The sequence below is a fragment of the Lynx canadensis genome, chromosome C2, assembly GCF_007474595.2.
Source record: "Lynx canadensis isolate LIC74 chromosome C2, mLynCan4.pri.v2, whole genome shotgun sequence".
Classification (NCBI taxonomy): Eukaryota; Metazoa; Chordata; class Mammalia; order Carnivora; family Felidae; genus Lynx; species Lynx canadensis.
Genome location: NC_044311.2, coordinates 77,121,797 through 77,142,436, shown reverse-complemented (window position 1 = coordinate 77,142,436; position 20,640 = coordinate 77,121,797). Strand labels below are relative to the sequence as shown.

The 20,640-nt window shown below is 42.9% G+C and overlaps 1 protein-coding gene across 2 annotated transcripts in view; it reads right to left on the bottom strand.

Annotated features, from left to right (window-relative positions):
* Positions 1–20,640, bottom strand: part of MAP3K13 (mitogen-activated protein kinase kinase kinase 13) — a 145,229-nt gene that overhangs the window by 8,142 nt on the left and 116,447 nt on the right. For both annotated transcript variants that reach the window (XM_030329139.1, XM_032594722.1), the window contains exons 6-11: positions 20,442–20,600; positions 19,886–19,994; positions 11,972–12,081; positions 10,886–11,002; positions 10,068–10,205; positions 4,057–4,843 (exon numbers count right to left, since the gene is read on the bottom strand). In XM_030329139.1, the coding sequence (XP_030184999.1) occupies positions 4,057–4,843; positions 10,068–10,205; positions 10,886–11,002; positions 11,972–12,081; positions 19,886–19,994; positions 20,442–20,600 (1,420 nt within the window). The remainder of the gene's footprint in view (positions 1–4,056; positions 4,844–10,067; positions 10,206–10,885; positions 11,003–11,971; positions 12,082–19,885; positions 19,995–20,441; positions 20,601–20,640) is intronic.

The window sequence follows — 20,640 nt, the reverse complement described above, 5'->3', positions numbered from 1 at the left end:
CTAATATTATAGTTACTATGCTTATATCATTTGCACTACTAAGGCATACATTATTTGAGGGTCAGGCCATATCTTGTATTGTATTTCTCATTCCACCATGAATACAACACTGCATACACTGCACTAAACAGGTGCTCAGTGCATTATTGAGCCCGCATGTTGGCCAGGATAAGGGAGCTCTGCTTGGGACATCTGAGGCCTCGTGATTGCTAGGGCTCTGTGGTTCATCTGGAAGTCTGGGTAAGTGTCCTGAGAAGATGATCTTCCTTCACAGGAAGAGTCCATTTCTCTTTGAGGACATAAGAACAGTCACACTTAAAATCAGCTGTCCTTACTCACAGAATCATGATGCACTGGATTACTATCACCCCTTGCAAGGTGGGTAACTGGGCCCAAGTAATCGTACCAAAGTTTGAGGATAATTTACTTTTAAAGTCAGGTTTTTTTAAAAATTTTTAAAAAATGTTTTTATTTATTTTGGAGACAGAGTGACAGAGCATAAGCGGGGAAGGGGCAGAGAGAGAGGGAGACACAGAATCTGAAGCAGGCTCCAGGCTCTGAGCTGTCAGCACAGAGCCTGATGTGGGGCTCGAACTCACAGACTGTGAGATCATGACCTGAGCTGAAGTCGGACGCTTAACCAACGGAGCCACCCAGGTGCCCCTTAAAGTCAGTTTTAATATACCATCACTCTTACCAATTTGTATTCTGATATGCCTTTTTGAGTAGTAAAGACAGGCATGGGGTTATACTGACTGCCGAGATGAGCATTTACCCTAGGCATACCTCGGAAGTGTATCCCGGTCGAGAGAAGTTGAACTGTCCTGTGGGAATGCTGTTCCAGGGAGGCCAAATGTATGGGGTGTGTGTTTCCTGGCCCGTGGGCCCAAAGAATGCATCAAAATGGCATCAGAATGGCTCAAAGATACATGTTACTTGGGAGGGGACTGGGGTGACTGCTAAAGGGTGCTGGGTTTGTTTGTGGGATGATGAAAATATTCTAAAATTGGTTGTGGTGGTGACTGCATAGCTATGAATAAAAGCACTGAGTTGTACACTTAATAGGAGAGCTTTATGGTATGTAAATTATATCTCAATAAAGTTGTTACTGAAAAAAATACATGTTATTGGCCATATAGGGAGTAAGAGCACCCAAAACACAACCTAATCTCTGGGAATGCTTAGTCACTCGGGAGAAGAAATACAGTTCTGAGATAGTAGCCCTCAGCTTCAACTTCTTTTTTTTTAAATTGAAGTGTAATTAATTTTTATGTAAGTTCCAGGTGTGTAACATAGTGATTCAACAAGTGCATATATTATGCTCTGCTTGCCAAAACAAGTATAGTTAGCATAGGTCACCTTACAAAGTTATTACAGTATTATTGACTATATTTCCTATGCTTTACTTTTCATCCCTTGTGACCTATTTATTTTTTTTAAAATTTTTTTTTTTCAACGTTTTATTTTTATTTTTGGGACAGAGAGAGACAGAGCATGAACGGGGGAGGGGCAGAGAGAGAGGGAGACACAGAATCGGAAACAGGCTCCAGGCTCTGAGCCATCAGCCCAGAGCCCGACGCGGGGCTCGAACTCCCGGACCGCGAGATCGTGACCTGGCTGAAGTCGGACACTTAACCGACTGCGCCACCCAGGCGCCCCTTGTGACCTATTTATTTTATAACTGGAAGTCCGAACCTCTTAACCCCCTTTACCTATTTCACCCATTCCCCCACCCCCACCCCTTTGGCAACCACTAGTTTGTTCTCCACATTTATGAATCTATTTCTTCTTTGCTCATTTGTTTTGTTTTTTAGATTCCACACATAAGTGAATGATATGGTATCTGTCTCTTTATGTCTGACTTATTTCACTTAGCATAATACCCTTTAGGTCCATCCATGTTGTCACAAATGGCAAGATTTCATTCTTTTTTTATGTCTGAGTATATCCCATTGTATGTATGTATGAATATATGTATGTATGTAAGTGTGTATGTGTGTGTGTGTATAAGTGCACACACACACACACACACACACACCATATCTTCTTTATCCATTCATCCATTGATGGACACTCAGGTTATTTCTGTATCTTGGCCATTGTAAACAATACTGCAATAAACACAAGGGTGCACATATTTTTTCTAATTAGTGCTTTCGTTTTCTTTGGGTAAATACCCAGAAGTGAAGTTACTAGGTCATAGGGTGGTTCTATTTTTAATATTTTGAGGAACCTCCATACTGTTTATCATAGTGGCTGCACGAGTTGACATTCCCACCAACACTGCACATGAGTTCCCTTTTTTCCACATCCTCTCCAACTTGTTATTTCTTATCTTCTTGATGCTAGTCATTCTTTTTTTATTTAATGTTTACTTATTTTTGAGAGAGAGACACACACACACAGAGTGGGCGTGGGGGAGGGGCAGAAAAAAAGGGGATGACAGAATCTGAAAAAGTCTCAGGCTTCATGTTGTCAGCATAGAGCCTGACATGGGGCTCGAACCCACAAACTGTGAGATCATGACCTGAGCTGAAGTCAGATGCTTAACCAACTGAGCCACCCAGGCATCCCTGATTCTAGTCATTCTGAATTATAGGTCAACTTCTTTTAAATGTCTAGTTGACCAAAACAAGCTCATTTACATTTTAGACCCTTTCATTCCTTCACCTGAGCTCCTGCTGAGTGTTGCTGAAGTGAAGCATTACTGAAGGACTGAGTGGGTATCTGCCCTGTGCTAAATACTTTTCATACATAATCTTATTTTTAACTCATTAGCAAAATGAGCTAACATTTTTGGAAGATTGTTATGTTCCAGGCCCTATTCAAAATGCTTTATATGTATTAACCCATTTAATCCACATCAGCCAGTGAGGCAGGGGCCAGTATTTGCCCCATTTATAGACAAGGGCAGCATAGAGGTTCTAAATGTAAGAGCCTTGCTTTGAATTCATATCTGTCTGGCTCCCAGGCTCATGATGTTAACCACTATGGTAGACTGCCTCCAAGCTAATAAACCCTAGGCATCTAGTGGGTGAGGAGGAGAAGAACAGGTTTGAAGGACAAAGAGCTCGCTGGGTCATGATGGTTATTAATAAAGGCAGGGCTTTCCAAAATATACTGTTTTTCTTAATATTTTATTTTTTCTTAAGTAGGCTCCACAACTAACGTGGGACTTGAACTCATGACCCTAAGTTCAAGAGTCACATACATGCTGTACCAACTGAGCCAGGCAAACACTCCTCCAAAATATATTATGAAGAAGGCTAGTTCCATGGGATAGTAATAGATGTTACTTTTAAAGCCATTATGGCCAACTAGGTGAGGAAAATGCTGGATTAAACAAGGTACAGTATGATTTTTTTTTTTCCAGAGAGAGGGTACAAGTGAATGAGGGGCAAAGAGAGAGGGAGAGAGAGAGAATTCCATGAGGGGCAGAGAGGGAGGAAGTAGAGGGTGAGAGAGAGAAGCAGGGTTCAGCTGATGCAGGGTTCCAGCTCACCCGAAGTGGGACACATGCTCACCCAAAGCGGGGCTGGAGCTCACTGGATGCGGTGTTCAAACAGCTGAACTGTGAGATCATGACCTGAGCTGAAGCCCGATGCTTAACCGACTGAGCCACCCAGACGCCCCTGTATGATTTTTTTAAAGCCTAGGATTTGTTGATGTGCACAAGGAATCTCCAAGAGAGGAGAGAGAATACGGTTTTTCAAACTTGTTTTATAATGGGACCCTTCCTTCTTGCAACATCCATCATGACTAGGCTAGGGTAGTTCTAGTTTTGATTACAGATCCCTGGTTATCTACTTAGAACTTATATATATTTGAACCAGTCCTCTGGGGTCAGTAGTTCCCAAAGTGTATTCTCTCTATCACTTAAGCAGTGTGGCAAGAGAGCATCTAAGCTAAAAAAAAACCCTTCTGTTTATGCTTCTGCCATCACATCCTTTTACAAAACGGACACGTGTTACACATGTTTTCCAATATGCACCACACGACAGGCTCTAACATTCCACGAAGGCAGTGGCACATACTGCTGTTGTCATTACGGCTTACCTTTTGCAGGGGCCTTGTGTTTCGAGGTAGCACTGGGGGGGTGACGTGATGAGGGATGCCAAGGGATGATGCAGACCTACAGCCTTTGAATTCATTTTCTTCCATTTTCTCAGAACCCTGGGCATTTTCCGAGAGGGGATTGTGTGCTGGTGACTTGAAAAGGTCGGGTCTCCTCCCCACTGGCTCAGCAGAGGGTATGTCTAAGGAACCACACCGTTCTGGCCTGCACTGGAGGCAGGGGTCATAAGGGTCAGCCTGACAACAGCCCCAGGGGCCAGCTGGGCCCTCGTCAGGCTCAGCACTTCTCCAGCAATCTGCCGCCATGGCTGTGGAGATGAGGTCAGGGCTGGAGCCAGGCATCTGTCTTTGAGCATGGTTGCTGAGTGGGCTCCGCAGGGCTGCTGCTGGGCCAAAATACCTAAGGTTGTTGGCGCAGGTTGCAATGTCCTGTCCGTGCATGTTGAGTCTGGGATGGTGACTCTGAGGCACGGCAGGAGGGCATTGCTGGTATTGCTGCTGCAGAGGATTATGGTGATGGGAAGAAGGGTGCTGGGATTGAGCTTGGTGTACATAAGTGGGATGGGGTGAATTTTCTTGCACTGGCTGGTTTTTCAAGATCGCTGCAAAGTCACTATGGCTGCCTCTGCTATTCCCTCGGCGGTGGCGGGGTTTGCTCCGATATCGGCTCTTGCTGCTTGAGGTGGACATTTTGGGACTTCCAGACAAAGGGGATGCGGTGGGAGCCACCTCCATACTGGGGATACCTTCAGATCTCAACAGATCTGGCCTGGGAGAAAACAAAAGGTTGAGTTTTAAACGTATGAAAATACACATTCAAGTTAGGGGAAATGTAACCCAAACCTTAAGATACACACACACCCTGTGATACAGCAGTCACATAGGCAGGGATTTATCCAGTGGAGACAACAGATGTGCATGAAGATGTGTGTCTGAAGATGTTATGTTATACCATAGTTTAAAACACCAGAAAATTAGAAGCAACTTAGATGTTCACCCATAGAGGATTTCCTTTATTCCTTTTGGATATTATTCTGTGCCTCACTAGCTAAGGTACTCAATCCCTTTAAATTCTAATTCTACCCTATAGGCTTCTTAATCTCTTGCTTATAATCTCATCTATCAGCCTGGTGTCAATATGCCAAAGCACAGGCATGGGTTTGCCCATGATTAGAAATCTGTCTGATGATGGATCTAGATAGATCCCACAAAAGATTACAAATCACAGGGGTCTGATACAAGAGAAGGAAACCTCAGATTAATTAGGCAAGAGGCTAAGTTCAAGGATCTTGGTTTAGACATGGTCTCCTGGGTCTGGGACTATGTCCATCCATCTCTGTATGGGAGGGGCATTAGCAGGGAGCCCTGCTCACACTCAGTACTCAAAAATATTTAAGGAAGACTGAGAAGGGGGTGGAGCCAGAGGAAGGGGAAACAGTACGGAGCCTAGGAGGTTGAACAGACCCAGCAAGAGAAGGGCCAGTGAGGAGTGACCTGGCATTGTCCTGGCTCCTTACAGGAGGAGGTCCTCTCACAGTCCTGTTTTCAAGTGCTGTCTGGGCTGGTCATGTAGGTCATGTGCAAGAGGAAGCCAGAGCTTGAAGGTAAACCTCACACACACTGATTCCAGGGTGCACAGGTAAACAATAGCTGGTTTCTGATTGATGAATGGGTATGGGCAGAGACTTGAGGATATCAGGTAGGACCACTACATCCTTCCTTCTTTGGGACCAGATAGACACAAATCAGCAAATTACAGAGCAGAAAGACCCAAACTTTTTTTAAACAACAGAATCTTTTTCTTAAATGAATTATGAGAAATTCAGTATATAAAATAGATACAGTAAGAGAACAGACTGGTGGTTTCCAGATATGGGGAGTAGGAGAAGATGGGTGAAATGGGTGAAGAGCGTCCAAAAGGTACAAACTTCTGGTTATAAAATATATAAGTCCTGTGGATGTAATGTACAGCATGGAGACTATAGTTAATGATACAGTTGATCTTTGAATAACATGCACGGTCAAAAATCCAAGCATAAATTTTGACTCCAGAAAACTTAATAATAGCCTGCTGTTGACCAGATGTCTTACTGATAAGATAAATAGGGGATTCATCCATATGTTGTATATTATATGTATTATATACTGTATTTTTAAAGTGAGCTAGGAAAAAGAAAATGTTGAGAAAATCATAAGAGAAAATACATATACTGGACTGTGCTGCAAAACATTCACATATAAGTGCATCTGTTGGAAACCATGTTGTTCAATGGTCAACTGTTTCAAATATTGCATATTTGAAAGTCTCTAAGAGATCTTGAAAGTTATTATCACAAGAAAAAAAATGTATTTATTTATTTAAAAAAAATTTTTTTAATGTTTATTTTTGAGAGAGAGAGAGACACACACACAGTGCAAGTGGAGGAGGGGCAGAGAGAGAGGAAGACACAGAATCCGAAGCAGGCTTCAGGCTCTGAGCTGTCAGCACAGAGCCCTACGCGGGACTCGAACCCGCAAACTGTGAGATCATGACCCGAGCTGAAGTCAGACACTTAACCAATTGAGCCACCCACGTGCCCCCAAAATGTAATTATTTATGCTGAATTATTTATGCAGATGAATGGATCACATAACTAGAGTTCTGTGATAATTATTTCAAAATATATACATGTTTATTGAATTGTTACATTGTACACTTGAAACTAACATGATGTTTTATGTCAAGTATATCTCCCCCCCCACCACCGCCGCCCCGCCAGATATAGTGGGACAGTTGAAGAGGGGTGGCAGAGTAGAACCCCCTCCCTGCAGGGCTCCCCCTCCTCATCTTCTCTACTTCTGCAGTAATCCCTGACACCTCTATGCGGGCCCAGGGGTGTCCCAGACGTTGCTTGAAAACCACAGACACAGTCCTGTCTTCACCTTATGTGAGGAGGAATCCAAAGCCCAAGTGTCTCATGGTCTCACAGTGCATTACTGGCAAAATCCAGACAAGAAGTTTCTCCTAATTTCCAGTCTGGCTTATCAGAGATTCAGAGGACAAGCTTAAAGGTACCTACAAATGACTTGGGGCTTATTAAAATGGTTGAATAGGTCAGGTCTGGGGCCTAAGAGTCTGCATTTCTAATAATGTGAGCACACGAGCAGGGGAGGGCTGAGAGAGAGAGGCAAAGAGCGAATCCCAAGTAGGCTCTGTGCTGACAGTGTACAGCATGACACAGGGCTCGATCCATGAACTGTGAGATCATGACCTGAGCTGAAAAATCAGGAGTTGGGTGCTCAACCGACTGAGCCACCCAGGCGCCCCAAGAGCTAACACACTCTCAGATGATGCTGAACTGAGGACCGCATTTGAATAGCTAGGGCTCACCGGAAATTAGTAGGTATCAGGTTGTAGGAGATGGGTTTTTCTTCTTTCTCAGGAGGACGGTTCAAGGCTCATCTTAGAACAGAAGTTCCAGGTAACACTGGTATATAATAATGTGGGCAGGGTATTGTGCTGCTATAAGTGTCTTCCTGCCTCAGATTCATGGTTCTGTGGTCACCTGGCCAAATTGTGCCAGAGAAAATATATGAATTGAGGAGGTCCTGGGGCTTTTACTGAAGCAAGAGAGCCATCCAAGGCCCATTTATGGGTATCTACTTACACAGTGACTGGTCAGGGTGGGACCTAAAAGAGAGCTGAGGTAGAAGTGTCCCGGGGCACTGGGTGGCTCAGTTGGTTAGGTGACCAGCTTCGGCTCAGGTCATGATCTCACAGTTTGTGAGTTTGAGCCCCGTGTCGGGCTCTGTGCTAATAGCTCAAAGCCTGGAGCCTGCTTCAGATTCTGTGTCTCCCTCTCTCTCTACCCCTCCCCTGCTCACGCTGTGTCTCTCTCTGTCTCTCAATAATAAGTAAACTTTAAAAAAAATTAATAAGTGTCCTAAGTCAGGGGAAGCCTGCTTTTATTGAACCTAGCAGTACAAACATCACAGAATAACAATGATACAGCACTTCACCATTTAGAAAGCACTTTATAATGTATAAAACACTTGTTTCCTATGATTCATTTTCCAATATTCATTTTATAGATAATGGCACTGAGGGATCCTAGAGGTTAATTGACTTGTATCCATCACAAAATAAGTTAAATGCCAGGACTCATAACTCAAACCCCAGTCTTTTGACACTAAGGAATAGCTCTTCCCCATTCCAAGCTTCTCTTTATTATGAGGTGTTTAGACTATTGTACTGGATTATACTTACTTGTGATAGGCTTAGTGGATCCATACTTGAACTCCGATTCTCTTCTTTTTAGTCCCCAACTGAACCCACACTGACACACCATAGATGGTGGATGGTTTTTCCTCTCTGATCTCCTCAGAGGTCACTGGGCTTCTCACTTAATCACTGGACTGTCCAAATAATCTGAAACTGAAATCCTCCAGGGGCAAGTAGAACTCTTTGCAGCTCAAAGACCTGTTCCAGGTTGCCTTCCTGGATGAGTTCAGTTAGCTTGGAGACTAAGCATCTGCTGATGATGGCAAACTCTTCCAAACATATTCCTCATAGCCAAAATTAAAAGTAAACGTAAGCTCATACTATTTTCTCCTCCAAAGCTCTTAGTTTTATCTGTAGCAGAATGGAGGGAGGAGCCAGAAGGTGAACTCTGTCCCTGATTAATACAGCAAAACAAAGAGGTGTTGGGATGTTCAGAGGTTTTGCCAGGTGCCATCTGCAAACAGTTTCTCAGAACTGACTAGCAGGTGGTCAGGGGTGGTAAGTAAAAGCAAAATTGGAATTAATCCATGTAGTTACTCCTTAGTAGTTTAGATTTCTATTAGTCATGCTATGGTAGAATGGCCACCATTCTCAAAGCCTTAAAATACATTTTTGGTTTTAATTTTGTCCTTACTTTGATCCTTACTGCATTGTTCTCAAGTCTCACCATTGGGTCTATACCCCAGGTTTAGGGACATTTCTCTCCTCTACATTACTTGGATGGAACAGAGTCCACTCTCCATTATTTGGGAGGAATGGGGATCTAGCAGAGCCTGATAATAAAACAACTGACTAGAAGAGCATTCTAAGATTAAACTAATACAAGGAAAATGTGCTGTAATTACTGGAAAGGGCAACCTTTTAAAAAATTATTCAAAAACTAATTTTTAGCACCTATGGTTTATAATTTTATCTTAAAAAATTTTTTTTAACATTTATTCATTTTTGAGAAACAGAGTGTGAGTGGGGAGGGGCAGAGAGCAAAGGAGACACAGAATCCAAAGCAAGCTCCAGGCTCTGAGCCGTCAGCACAGAGCCCGACGTAGGGCTCAAACTCACAGACCATGAGATCATGGCCTGAGCCGAAGTCGGACGCTTATCTGACTGAGGTACCCAGGCACTCTTCACATTTATCTTTTTAAACTTCACAGAAGTCCCATGCAGGGGTAGAAATGACGGGACCCACATGGTTGGGTATAGGTAATTATCAAAGCCCCTCCTTTTGTTTTTGGTGGTAGATTTATAGACACTTACTACATTATTAAAAAGAATTCAATGAATAAATAAAAGTGGGACATACATGGACCAATGTTGCATAAAACAAGAATTATGATGAACCCAATTCTGTGTGTTACAGGTCAAAAAAAGAAAAAGAAATCTCATGTGTGATCATTATACCATTTTACCTATGGGGTTGACAGAGGTCAAGTGACGTGACCCACATCATGCAGTTTATCAGAGGCAGAGCTGGGATTTGAATCTAGGTCTGTCTGGCCCCCAGTGCTTTTTCTTTTCACTATTCCATGCTAAGTCAATATCTCTGTCCTCAGGCACTAAAAACTAGACTCCTAGAGTTTGTGACACATTCTCTCACTTTCCCATCCTGTTTTATCTAGAGGCAAGTGTGCCAATGATGAGCTACAGAGTGGACACACCAACCATGATGTGATAATGTATTTTTAGGGAGATATTTTCCCATTTCTCTGAATACCAGGTTGGGACAGTGTCTCACCGTTTGGTCTGCATCCCTGATTTATGAGGCGCACCTTTCCTCTTCATGAGTTTCTCCATGGCGTTGGGGTGGATTATTGGACGGACGGGGTGTCGTTTGTAAGTTCCAGGGTACTTCTTTTCTACTGCTTGCTCACGCCTGCAGAATGAAAGGAAAAGCCACATCTCAGTCACTGCAGACAGATGGGCAGAATGTTTTCACAGGCTAATTCCACTCACAGATGCTGGGCACACTTAACAGATACATGCTCTTTGAATTACAAGGTTACTATTCAGGCTAAAAAGGGGAGAAAAGATATGAAATTCAACTAATGTGACTTAACTGTGCTCTTCTACTCTCAGGTGGACTCAGGGGCTGACCTTCCTTCCCCCAACACACCTCATGGGAGACACGATATGACGGTAGATGACCTACTTATTTTCGGTTGCTGTTTTGGTAAGGACCAGCGGGTTTTCTTGTCCTTGTCAAGAGTACCTTAAACCACTTTCATCAGCCACCTTACTTCCCTGGGGGGGCAAAAAGCTCCCATTCATCCACACCAAGCTTTTCTAGAAATGAGGACTCTTTCTTGGGGTCATTCAATAGGGTGAAGTTGCAAATGGCTATCAAGTGCACATTTCTCTACGACCAGCTCCACCCAACTGAAACTTCTTCAGGGGAAGAGACCTGCGCACAGCACATCTCTTAGGGAATGTTGGGTAATTGAATAAAGTATTTGCTATTTTTAGTTTTGAGTAGTAGCAGTGTGGAGGAGCAGTACATTTCTGCTGACTGGTAGACCCAACTCAGTAAGGACAGACAGAAGTCTGGATACATACTTAATGAGCTCCTTCTCCCGCATTTCCAGCTGCAGCATGATGGCACTCAGTTCCATGTATAAATTATTAGCCCGCTCAAGTTTTCTCTCATAGTGTTCACGAATATCCAAAGCATGCCTATCAAAGAAAATACAGCATCAGCAAAGCTGGCTACCTTGGGGGAGAACAAAGAATCGCACTAAAGAAATAAGACCAGGATGGTTTATCTCAAAAACATTGGTGTGGGGCGTCTGAGTGGCTCAGTTGGTTAGGCGTCTGACTTCGGCTCAGGTCATGATCTTGCAGTTCACAGGTTCGAGCCCTGTGTTGGGCTCTATGCTGACAGCTCGGAGCCTGGAGCCTGCTTCAGATTCTGTGTCTCCCTCTCTCTCTGCCCTTTCCTGGCTCGCACTCTGTCTCTCTCTCTCAAAAATAAACATTAAGAAAAAAAAAGCATTGGTCTGAGTGTCATCTAAATTTAAGGATGCCCTTTTTGATGTAATGACTCTGACAAGTTGGAATGGGGGATGGGAAACCCAAGCTTTCACTTGGTTTATCCCTAGGGGTCACATCCAGCTATACAGAATAGCCAGGAGGGCCACAGATAAAATCTGAATGTGATTTGTGTATAATTTGTAGCCTTTGTGCAGTGCTGACAGTATCTTAATAAGAATACTATATGTTAATGGGAATATGCAATCAAGGCTAACCCCATGACCTTGTACTTATCTGTGGTACAGATCTTGCCTAATACAGTGGTTATCTACGATTGTGTCTTGTACCTCTTCATTGATCATAAGCACCTTGAGACCAGGCGCTACGTCTTATAAAGTGCTGCCTTCCAGGTCACCTAGGACAGGCACTGAATGAAGAAAGAGCAGTGCTCCAAGAGTGTTTGCTGCAGAGATATAATAAAGGAGGATAACAAGATTGCAGGGTGAAGACAGAACAGCAGTACAAAGGACAGCTAACTTTTAAAGAGAATTAACAGTAAGTAGCACAGGTGAGAGGTGTGTACGAGGCGAAATGGTGATTCACAAGGAGAGTTCCTGCCAGTATCTGAAGATCTAGGGACAAGAAGAGATGGGGAAGGACAGAGCAGCAGACCTGAGCTCTTCTCTGCGCCTCCGAATCAGTTCTTCATCTAATCGGTGTATACAGGTTCCCTCACTTTTGATCTTCTCAAAGTGTTTTTTCACCTCTTCTCTCCATTCAGCCTGGGTAGGACAAATTAGACTTTGTTAATAGTCTAGGAGTGTTAATCCCTGATAGAACCATGGGGTCATGTGCAAGATTTTTTTTTCCCTGAATGCTTTTACTGAAGAGACTTAACAAATAAATGTTCAATAACTATTAGTTGATTACAGCAAAATACCTCATGCTCCGCTATCTGCACCCCCCACTCCACACACCATGACCTTATTTTCTGTATTTAGTCCAACATGTGATGCTGTCTCTTTTTCCAGTTTTCTTGTAATACTGGCCACCAGAAATATCACAGCTGGCATACTAGCCATCACCCCTGGAATAAGAGAGCTCAGTTTTAAGTGAAGATGGTGGCTGAGGTGACGTGGTTAGAAAGAAAGGCTCTGATAACCCTCTGTATAAGTATATGCTAGTGAGAATATGATCATGTTTACAATTGGCTCCAGAAGTCCTCTTAGGTTCTGTTTATGAAAATACCTTGAAAAAATATTGGTAGAAGACCCAAGGGGAATGAATAACAGGAGTTGGGAATAAAGAAATAGGAAATTATACAGGAATTTGGGAGTGAGGGAAAGAACAGGAAAGGAGAAAGAGGAGGAGAAAGAGTATGGCTAAACCAGTTAATAGTTGGACAAAATTTTTAGAATGGGGATAAATGTCTAATATGTGAGTTCAATTGTTCAAAATGTGAGTCCTTTCCAATTTCCTAAACTGTTAGTAAAGTCTCTGACATTCACCTTGACTTTGGATGAGTGTTTTTGTTTTTTTAGACATCAAGGAAAGGTGTTGAACTTCACGTTTGGGTCAATGACAGGACAAAGATAGAGAAACAACCACAAAATGGCAGGGATGGGGCCCCAAAATTTTAGAAAGGCAGAGCCAGAGGGACCAGGAAATTATAAATTTCCCAGGAATTCACAGAAGCATTAGGACACGGGACTTTCCACAGAGCATGGAATTCCAAGCCCATTTTATCTAAATTTTAGGGAATAGAAAAACCTCTGCTGCAATATAGTCTACAGGCAATTTCTAGAAAAGAGCTAAAGGAGATGTTTCCTCAAATTACATATAAACTACAATCCCCAAGAAGCTAATGAGACTAAGATAATTTCCAGTAAAGGCTAGACGTATAACTAAATGCCTCTAATTACATATTCTTCCTCTGGAGCTATTCTATTACTTTTAGATTCATGTTTAAAATTATTTCTCTAGATCATGGAAGAAGTTATGCTTAAGTAATTGTGAAATTCCAGAAGGTTTCTCCCCAAATTTGCTATTTCTCATTTAGTTTTTAGAGGAAATCATATCATACGTATTTAAAAAGTGATCATCCTGCTAATCTATTTATAATACGCTAGACATTCATGTATCTCTCTATATATGTTGACTGACCATTGGAGAAAGATTTCTGTCAGTCAGCTGACTTTTGGGCACCAAACCTGCCGAACAACGTCATCAGAAAGTCAAGGTCATCAGAAAGTCAGATCCAGAATGCACTGCCCATTGTTTGGTAACAGTCTTTGACAGTATCTAAGCAATAAATGCAGGTTTGGTTGAGCTCCTAAAGTAATGCTGTTCTGTCAATCATCAGATCAAAGTCTGAAGTAAAAAGAATATCTGAGCCTCAAGAAGCCTAAGATCGGGGTGCCTGGGTGGCTCAGTTGGTTAAGCGTCTGACGTCAGGTCAGGTCATGATCTCATGGTTTATGAGTTCAAGCCTCACGTTGGGCTCTGTGCTGACAGCTCTGAGCCTAGAGCCTGCTTTGGATTCTGTGTCTCCCTCTCTCTCTCTGCCCTTCCCCCCACTTGCACTCTGTCTCTCTCTCTCTCTCTCAAAAATAAACATTAAAAAAAAAAAAAAAAAAAAAGAAGCCTAAGATTGACAATCAAGAGATGTTAGACCAAAAAAGGATAAGGGAGCTGGCCAGGTCTGGGCCTTAAAGTGTCCTCTTTTGTGCAAAAACATATCAGTAGATCCTAGTACAATACCTAAAAAGAAGGGACCAGGAAAAGAAACATCTCCCTCTGGTGGTCAGGAATCAGATGTCACAGAATAGATTTTTTTTTTTTTTTTTTTTCATTTCTTGAGGAAATAAACCCTTTTGAAGATTGGAACCTATTAAAAAGGAGATTTCCAAAAAGAAGTACCCCCTTCCCTATGAAGAGGGAACAAGATTTATGGGAAAACACCAGTACTGATTAATCATATATTTTCCCGGCAGGTATAGTGTTACTGGTAGATGTTAATTTTGGACTTTCACCACATTTGCTTAGAATCTTTACATTATAGGAGTTCCAATTTGCGCTTAATCTTCAGTGCAGACATGTCTGGGTATATCTGAAGAAATGGAAGGTGGGTAGGCTTGAAACCAATTTGTAAAGACTGAGGTGCCTCGGAGAGAACATATGGCATGAGAGAAGGAGGAATCCTGCATGAACCTGACCTATAACAAAGCCACGATAAGAGTGGAGAAGCATTTCCCATTGTTTCATTAAAATGCCTGTAAAACACTGGGCCGTAAACAGCACTGCTCTGTTACCTTTAACAAAGTGTAACTCACCAGAGAAAGGAAGAGGTCATTGTGTAAATAGAACAATCTGCAGCTTAGGAATCTTGAGAATTCCAAGCTTCAGTTACAGCAGGAAATGGCAGCACTCAGTGGGTGATGGCAGTGCCTTAAAGATACGGCAGCACCCAATGGATGCCAGCTGGGGACTATGGTCTTGTGGCAGAAAACAATGCTAACCCATAAAGTAATATCTAGCAGATACTAGGGAGGAGACTACTGTGTCTGGCCATTCAGTGGAAAGCAGAGCAGATGTTACTATGTATGAAGTTACTGAGATCCCCACTCTTTCCTGGGGATTCCCCCAAAATGCACTGGGGGGGCAGTGAAGGGAGGCAACACGAGGTGCTTCACAAGGTATTCTTGCATAAGCAGGTAAGGGAAAAATCTAGTGACACCTAGGTTATTACCATTAATGGGATCCTTTAAAATTTTTTTTTAATTCTTTTTAAAAAAATGTTTATTTTTGAGAGAGAGAGAGGACAAGCAGGGCAAAGGCAGAGAGAGAGGTGGGGTACAGAGAATCCAAAGCAGGCTCTGCTGACAGCAGAGAGCCTGACGTGGGCTTTGAACTTAAGAACCACAAGACCGTGACCTGAGCTGAAGTTGAATACTTAACCAACTGAGCCACCCAGGCACCCCAACTGGATCCTTTTAATGTCCCGGATAAGGCCTGGGAAAGGTCACAACATTTAAAAGGTTTTTGTCTTCTCCAGCCTTCCAGTTATTCAATCAGTAGATTGAATATGTAAATTCATAGAGACAGAAAGGACAACAGAGATTACCAGGGGCAAGGGGAGGAGGGAATGGGAAGTTATTGCTTAATGGGATGATGAAAACTTTTGGAAATTGTGGTGACAGTTTCACAATGTTGTGAATTTAATGAATGCCACTGAACTGTACACTTCAAAATGGGTAAAGTGGCAATTTTTGTATTATATGTATTTTACCACAAATTTTAAAGAGGAAAAAAAGAAGTTGAGCCAGCTCCAGCCTAGCTGAACGAAGAGAGAAGCAGGACTGTAGGAGGCTAAGTGGCTGGAAATCATAGATTCTGAATCAGAAAAGACTTAGAGGTCATCAAGGCCAACCCTTTACTGGCACATGAATCCCCTTTACTGCCTTCCCAGGTAAGGAAGTGCCCAGCCTCTGCCCAAGTACCTATTTGCTCATGAGGTAGCTCTTTTTTTTTTAAGTTTAAAAAATTTATTTAAGTAATCTCTACATTCCATGAGGGGCTCGAACTCACGATCCCAAGATAAAGAATTGTATGCTGTTCCAGCTGAGCCAGCCAGGCGCCCCATGATGAGATTACTCTTGAGGAGCACAGTCTGTCCCTATAATGAGCTTGGTGTCTGCAGCTCCCAGCCCCTGAATTTGAGTGGTCACAGTGGTACTCAAGAGGGAACCAGATGGTACAAAAAGCAGAGGGTGGTGGGAGAACTTAGAAGCACGGCACGTGGCCCACCTAGCAGCAGGGATCTGGGACCCCCGCTAAAATGTTTTCTAAAGACTGATATCAAATGCAGTCGAATACCAGGAACAATAATTGCCTACTTGGAGGAATGAGTTATTGTCTAGGAACAAGGCAGTGGCTTTGGCAGAATCGAATACTGTACTGAAATTGGTTGCTTCGTTCATCTGTTCTGTGTGTGCTGCATCTTTATACGTGTGTAGGCTGAGCAACAGCTAAAGCAATTTCTCTCAGAAAGGAGTCAGCTGGGCTCTTGCCGGTGCTCTTGCCTGACAGTTTTGGTGGAGAGTGGAGACCTGTGGCTAACCACCGCTGATTGATAACCGATGCTGACAGGGCTTTGTCAGCAGGCAGGAGGAGGGGAAGCCTCAGGTACGAGGGGCACAACCAGCTCTTCCCCTTTGGGGTGGCATAAAACCAAGGCACCATGAAGAGGAGTTCCCCAGCTGCCATCTTATCTGTCTCAGGAGCTCGACAGCATGTAACAACTTGGAGGAAGCTTCATTTCCGTAGCTTTGTGGGCCATGAATAACATCTTAAATTGGATAGTTCTTTAGTTTCCAATACAGTTGCATTTCTGTCTTCTCATTTGATCCTAGCTAAAACTCCATAAGGAAGAGAAGAGATGATTATCTTCATTGTTTAGATGAGTAAGCTGAGGTTTAGAGAAATTTAGCAACTTGTCTAAGATCATAGGACAAGGGCTTAGACTCAAGTCTGTTGGTTTTCTGAGTACTTCAGTACATAAATTCAGTTCATAAATACTTTATCAGTAGCCAGAGATAGTCTGAATTTCAGACCCAGAGACAAATCAGCTTGTAAGTATCTGAAATAATTCTAGGAACTAGCAAGGATAGCAGATTTGGGGCTATTTAAGGAGAGGTAAAATTTCATGTTGGGAGAAAAATGTAGAAGAATTGATAAATATTAAAAGATTTCCCATGTAATGTTTTCCCTTTCCTTTCTTCCTCCACCTCTTCCCTTCAAGTATATGTTTATTTATTTACTTTGAGAGAGAGAGAGAGAGAGAGAGAGAGAGCATGAGCAGAGAAGGGGCAGAGAAAGAGGGAGACAGAGAATCCCAAGCAGGGTCTGCACTGTCAGCACAGAGCCCGATGTGGGGCTCGATCTCATGAACTGTGAGATCATGACCTGAGCTGAAACCAAGAGTTGGACCTTAACCTACTGAGCCACCAAGGTGCTCCCCAAAGAAACTTTTCTGAGTTCAATTTTACTCATAAAAGTGAGTTTGTACAAATGAAGATACCAAATGTGGGTGCTTAGTTGCATGACACTGTACTTTGCATAGGGTGGGTACTCAGAAAATGCGGCACTGGCTTCAGAAGTGACGTTCTGGGAGAATTCAGGTAAAATCTGTCTAGAATTTGAAGTTTTCCAAGTATATACAGTTATGCGGTCTCAATGGCTTGTGAGTTAGTACTGTCACCAAAAACTGCTTTTCCAAATTCTGGTATACATACTTTTATGGTAAGGGAAGCAAAGCTGTGATTGAAATCATATCCTAAAGTCTAAAAGACTCCTTAGAAAGTACTTACTATTACTCTCTTTCATTTCACGAAAGGGCCTAAGTCTTTTTATGAATACTAACACAAAAAGAGATTGGGCAGATTTCTTTTCCAGTGGCCCTTATTTATGTGTATTTGAATAGAGAGGTCATGGTTTTTGAAAGTTCTAAGGGAGTTTATTGGAATGCACATCAAAGGACATAGGAAATGATATGATAAAGTCAACCCCCCTACATCCTTGCGTTTTCTCTGAAATCAAACACTTTGCTTACATAATAATTCCTCAGAAACACTAAAGATCTGTGGGGGCAATCCTGACTATTTAAAGACACAGTTGTGAGGAGAGCTATGTTTGTGGACCATAGAGTGTGTGTTGGAATTTGGGGCAACAAGATAAAAGTCTCTGATTTATCAGTCCTTAGGTGGTCTGAGATAAAACAAAAAAACAAAAAACAAAAAAACAAACAAAAAACCTCCCACCTTGTATTTTTATTAAGGTATCCCCTAACGTCTGATGGGCAGAGTGTCTGCATTTATCAGACACGTGAGAAGCAGGTACTCCAAGCCTCAAGTCGGGCCAGGTCGTAAAGCATACTGGAGGGCTTGTTGAACTCGTAGGGATGATGCCCCTCCCAGTGCAGTACTCTTTTCAACACATACTTTCCTGGTAGGTATCCTCATCACCCACTGGAGATGGGTGGAGATGAGGGGTAGACTGAGATACCAATTGCTAATAAAACGTCTTCTCCGAGAATGACTCTTTTAAGTGATACTGCAAGTGAGCGCAGAGATGAAATCCTTATGACGTTACAGCATTTTTATTCAACAGTCACAAATTGTTCCCCCTCTGCACCCATGCCCTCACAGAGTGCTGGGGCAGATTCGCTCGCCAAGAGGTGAAGTCTGCTTCTCATCCTGGGGTTGGCCTGTGACTTGCTTTGACCAAAGAGACATTAGCACGCATGGTGCACACCTAGGCTTGAAAATCCCTTGTGCCCTGGGTCTTGCTGTCTTACCGAATTTGTGACCCTGATAACAGCTTGTGAACAAGCCCAAGCTAGGCTGCCGAGGGACAAGAGGCCACGTGGAAGAGAACCGAGGTGCTCTTGGTGACAGCCAGCCAATCACCACACTTGTGAATGAAGCTGCTGAGAACCTGCCAGCCTCCCAGGGGACCCAGCAATGGACTACAGATATGTGAGTAAGCCCAGTGGAAGCCGGCAGGAGAACCGCCCACCCAAACTGCCGACCCACAGAACCATAAGCTAAACTAAAGCTTATTGTTTTAAGCTATAAGTCTGGAATGGTCCGTAAGACAGTAAAGGCTAACAGATACATTAAATTACATTTTATCTGGGGCACCTGGGTGGCTCAGTCAGTTGAGCGTCTGACTGGCTCAGGTCATGATCTCACAGTTTGTGGGTTTGAGCCCCGCATCAGGCTCTGTGCTGACAGCTTGGAGCCTGGAGCCTGTTTCAGATTCTGCGTCTTCCTCTCTCTCTGCCCCCTCCCCCACTCGCGCTCTGTCTCCCTCTGTCTCAAAAATAAATAAACATTAAAAAAATTACATTTTATCTGGTGCTCGTGGGTGACACATAAAGGTAGAGGAAAGGTTCTCTCTGGGCCTGATTCTATCATGGGCTCTCTCTCTCTGGTATTTCACTTCCCTCCTCTGTACTTTAGCTTTTCCCCTTCAAGGGAAGCAATCTTTTCATGAAGGTCAGCAGTAATTTTTTTTTAATTTTTTTTTTTAATGTTTATTTTTGACAGAGAGAGAGAGAGAGAGAGACAGAGCATGAGTGGGGGAGGGGCAGAGAGAGAGGGAGACACAGAATCCAAAGCAGGCTCCAGGCTCTGAGCTGTCAGCACAGAGCCCAACGCGGGGCTTGAACCCACAGACCGCGAGATCATGACCTGAGCCAAAGTCGGACGCTCAACCGACTGAGCCACCCAGGCGCCCCTGGTCAGGAGTAATTCTAATTCAAATATATTCCTCTTTACTCTTCAACAGTTTCACCACTATAAGGATGACATTCCAATACATGTTCCTTTCAAATGAGATAATGATATATCTTAAGTGCTTAAAAAGCTCCAAAATTTCCTCTGTGTGAGGGATCATAATTACTGCTTCACAATGACTAGGGCTGTATCATTGTTAGAAGAATCGGAATGGTTCTGAGTTACTTTTTCTCATCGAGACCTCCCTGTCTGTGTGTTCAGTACACTGGAAGAGAGTTTCCAGACTCACCTGAGACTTGAAGTAGGTTTCTTGTGGGGTGGCAAGAACATCAGCAGAAGCGATGTCTAAATGCATGAGCGTCTGCCGGAAAGAAGGCCGGTTGCGAGGTTTACTCTGCCTACAAGTTAAAAAAAGACAGCTTGTGCACTGCGGAAGTTGGGTCCAGGAGGATAAAGATTTTATTCTGCTTTATAAAAAACATTTTTGGCTCCACACCTGGCTATTTCTCAGGCAGTGTTCACGCACTGAGGAGCAAAAGGAAAATGTAATTATGAGAAACCTATAATAATAAAATGGAAATCTGTAGGATCAGTGACCTGTTTGATAATAATAGTCCCTTAGGACAAGTAAAGTAATAATAGTTACCATAGCTATCATTTATTAAGGCCTATTGTAGCAGGATATAACAAATTCGTTATTTATAAATAACTCCAAGTCTACCAGTCTTTAACAGTTGATTTGCTCCAAATCCATATTAGAGACCTCCCTGAAGTTTTAGAGAAGTTTTAAATGTGGTTTTGAGGAAGAAGGTAAAAGAGAATATTGGGAGAAATATATTTCTTACCATGTCTGTTTCATAAGGATTTTGAATCCATCAGGGCAAGTGGAAGGAACTGGAAGGTGTAGGCTATTGCTTCCAACACCCCAAATGATGGCTGAAGAGTCCACATCTTTGTAAGGGATCTCTCCCGTCAGCAGCTCCCAAAGCACCACTCCAAAAGACCTACAGTAGTACCAGGAACAGGTACCAAAGACACAGCAGA